This window comes from Daphnia carinata, chromosome 3, assembly GCF_022539665.2.
Source record: "Daphnia carinata strain CSIRO-1 chromosome 3, CSIRO_AGI_Dcar_HiC_V3, whole genome shotgun sequence".
Classification (NCBI taxonomy): domain Eukaryota; kingdom Metazoa; phylum Arthropoda; class Branchiopoda; order Diplostraca; family Daphniidae; genus Daphnia; species Daphnia carinata.
Window position 1 is genome coordinate 4702695 of NC_081333.1, and position 3406 is coordinate 4706100.

At 44.6% G+C, this 3406-nt stretch overlaps 2 protein-coding genes across 2 annotated transcripts in view; one reads left to right on the plus strand and one right to left on the minus strand.

Annotated features, from left to right (window-relative positions):
• The window catches only part of LOC130693025 (inositol-trisphosphate 3-kinase B-like), a 61121-nt gene that overhangs the window by 14785 nt on the left and 42930 nt on the right, over positions 1–3406 (minus strand). The window lies entirely within an intron of this gene.
• Positions 230–1885, plus strand: LOC132087871 (uncharacterized). The gene has a single exon (XM_059494825.1). The coding sequence runs from the start codon at positions 230–232 to the stop codon at positions 1883–1885; it is 1656 nt and encodes a 551-aa protein (XP_059350808.1).

Below are 3406 nucleotides of genomic sequence, written 5' to 3' on the forward strand. Positions count from 1 at the left end.
AAACAAATACGCTAACACGGCAGTTGATATTCACCTGCACTTAGACAACGTCACATAAGGAATTGCAATGTCCGCCTCAGACCATCGTTGAATTTGCTACTGTCTTACCAAGCAAAAAAAAAAAGGTACGAAAATGTCTTGGAAATCACTTTTCTCTGTCGTCAGCTACTACTGGAAGCCACAAACCAGCAAAGGGAAAACAATATCGCAGACAAAACAAGATGGCAATATGCCAGGCAAAACCAGAGTGATAGAAAACACTAACTATCCGCAAAACCAGAACAGGCCGGATTCTACTTTCACCAATATGTCATTGAATAATGGAATGCCTTCACCGGACATTTACGGCAATCACATATTTACGGCTACCGGACCTACTACAGGACCTTCTGGAGGAATTCCTACCGGGCCTCCTACCGGACCTCTCACCGGAATTCCTACCGGAATGGAAGCGTATCCAGCCAATCCGTCACCAGATATGTATACGACAGGAAATTCCTTTCCAAGTGTTCCATCCCAGACCTATTGGCCACAAGGCAACTTCTCTTCTCAGTCAAACTCCTTCCTGTCATCCCAGACCTATTGGCCACAAGACAACTTCCCTTCTCAGTCAAACTCCTTCCTGTCATCCCAGCCACCAGATGGCCTTGCAAATCCCGAAATGCTTCACCGACTCCAGTTGCTGGAACGTCGGGTTGCTGATTCAGAAATGAACAATACTTATCTTAGCAAGCAGTTGAGCGAAATGGCGGAAGAAATGCGCGAACTACGCCAAGCCTTTAACACTTCGCAGAATACCATGAAAAAACTGGTAGAAAAACTGCATAAGAATGACGCAGGAGAAGGCAAGGAAGCTGGGACTGAGCATGATGAGAAAGCTGACGACTATGTGTCCAGCTTTGCACTATCAGCTGGCGTTTCGCAAAGTTATCCAAACTCTGGCGATCAGCAAAAATCGGAATTAATGATAAACCTGGACGAAGTGGAAAGTCCGCAGACAACTGTAAGCAACGCCTACGACCAGCCTACGCCAGCTAATCCGGACAGCTGTTCTCCAGGTAAAGTCCAAGATGTACCAACTGTGCATGGAAACATTTTAGGGCCACAGTATCCGGGACCGGATAATTCCTATTACCCGGGACCGGATAATTCCTATTACCCGGGACCGGATAATTCCTATTACCCGAGATCGGATAATTCCTATTCCCCGAGATCGGATAATTCCCGTTACCCAGGACCTAACAGTTTTCGACACGTAGAGCCTACCAAAGAAAGCGCTCAAGCCCAGGATACCACACCCTCTGTAACTTGGCCAGGCTTGCCAACATTGCAGGAGGACAACAGGGCCGCAATGCCCTTGCCCAACGCTCGCAACTTGCATCCTCCCCAGTCATCCTATAATGCATCTGGAAGTTATGGACACCAGACCGAAGTGGAAAGTCCGCAGACAACTGTAAGCAACGCCTACGACCAGCCTACGCCAGCTAATCCGGGCAACTGTTCTCCAGGTAAAGTCCAAGATGTACCAACTGTGCATGGAAACATTTTAGGGCCACAGTATCCGGGACCGGATAATTCCTATTACCCGGGACCGGATAATTCCTATTCCCCGAGACCGGATAATTCCTATTCCCCGAGATGGGATAATTCCCGTTACCCAGGACCTAACACATTTCGACACGTAGAGCCTACCAAAGAAAGCGCTCAAGCCCAGGATACCACACCCTCTGTAACTTGGCCAGGCTTGCCAACATTGCAGCCGGACAACAGGGCCGCAATGCCCTTGCCCAACGCTCGCAACTTGCATCCTCCCCAGTCATCCTATAATGCATCTGGAAGTTATGGACACCAGACCAGCCCCAATCATGTTGTGACCAGGCCATGAAACGATCGGACGAATCTGTAAAAGTGACGACAACTCAGCCGAGATGTAGACCACGAATAACGCTAAACAACACCTGGTAATTCTATTTTAATTGCAGATAGTGCAATTTCAACTTGCTAAATTGCCCCTAGCAGAAGACGGCCAAGAAATAATAAGCGTCCTTTCGACCGACTCGACCCATAAGATAATCCCTAGCGATACTAGTATTCATGTTGGCAGACAATGCCGTGTTGCTTAATCGCTTAGGGAATCTTGACCAAGACCGAGTTGGTGAAAGTATGCGAGTTAAATTTTGGTGGTCGTCTGTTAGGATCGTTACGCGCGCAGTAGTCCTACATTAAGGCTGTTGTTTGTCGTCCACTTTACGGATTTTCGATCGTTTCTTTTCTTTGTATCTCTTTTTGTTTTTGATGAGTCAGTCGAATAAACAATGTTAAAATAAGCTTATTGTATACCAAACTAATTATTTCATATTACTTTCTAACTAAAAAAAAATGGGTAAACCAATTTGACCGAAGGGGTTGGCAACTCACAGAATCCTAGTAAATAACACGCACAGGCAGAAATCTGCTAAACTTTCCATAGACTTAAAGAAAATTTTTAATAATTATACCACAAAGGCGCTTTAAAATTTGATGGTTTTAATCAGGAAGGTAACTACACAGCCGTTAAGCACATTTGCATTTATGCACAATTGCGCTACAATAGCTGCAAATATGGCTTCTACTTTCTTGTCTCATCAGGTTGTTCCATGTTTTGTGCCAAAATCCACCTGTGCTTTTCAGGTAAGGTTAACGGCACCGTATCCTATTACCCGAGGTCCAAATAAGGTCTAGCCATTGTGAAAATAGCCAGCATCCCTAAAATGATGCCATGAATCGGACGGCTTATTTTGATCTTCATTTATTTCCCTGCAGTTCGCTAAAAAAAATGTTGGTGACATTTCTGACATATTCTTTGATACAACTGATAAATGGATGAAATATCCGATACATTCACACTACCCGTTGATATGCAAGAAACGTTTAAAAAAAGCTAAATCAGAATTTAATTTCGCCAATTCAGCGACAGCCGCAAGCGAATCAATTGTAATTGTTGCTGCCCGTTGTTGGGTCAACGGAAGAAGAGACAAACAACGAACGAAAAAAAAAAACGCGTGAATGGGTGTTCATTACGGATATCCGGGTTCTTGTAAGCACACGAAAGATTGTCGACTATTGAACTAGTGGAAATAACACGGTTATCGTGTTGACATCTGTGTGAATGAGTCATTGTTGTCAGTTTCGTAACCTAGCAGACGTATAGCCTCCAAACGGAGATGCGACTCTGCTCGTCCCTATTCCCTTTTTTTTTTAATGGAAGCTCTATCGATTATTAAACAACAAATCGGTCTACAAATACTCCACTAATAAAATAGTCTATCGCATGGAGTGGCCGGGTGTATTTGTCACCTCTAGTCGAACAGTGCCCGACGGCCCATCATCTCATTTCTTGTCACACAATAGAGGACAAACGACAAAA

Coding starts and splice junctions, on each gene's coding strand:
- LOC132087871 (XM_059494825.1), top strand. CDS start 230: ATGCCAGGCAAAACCAGAGTGATAGAAAACACTAACTATCCGCAAAAC.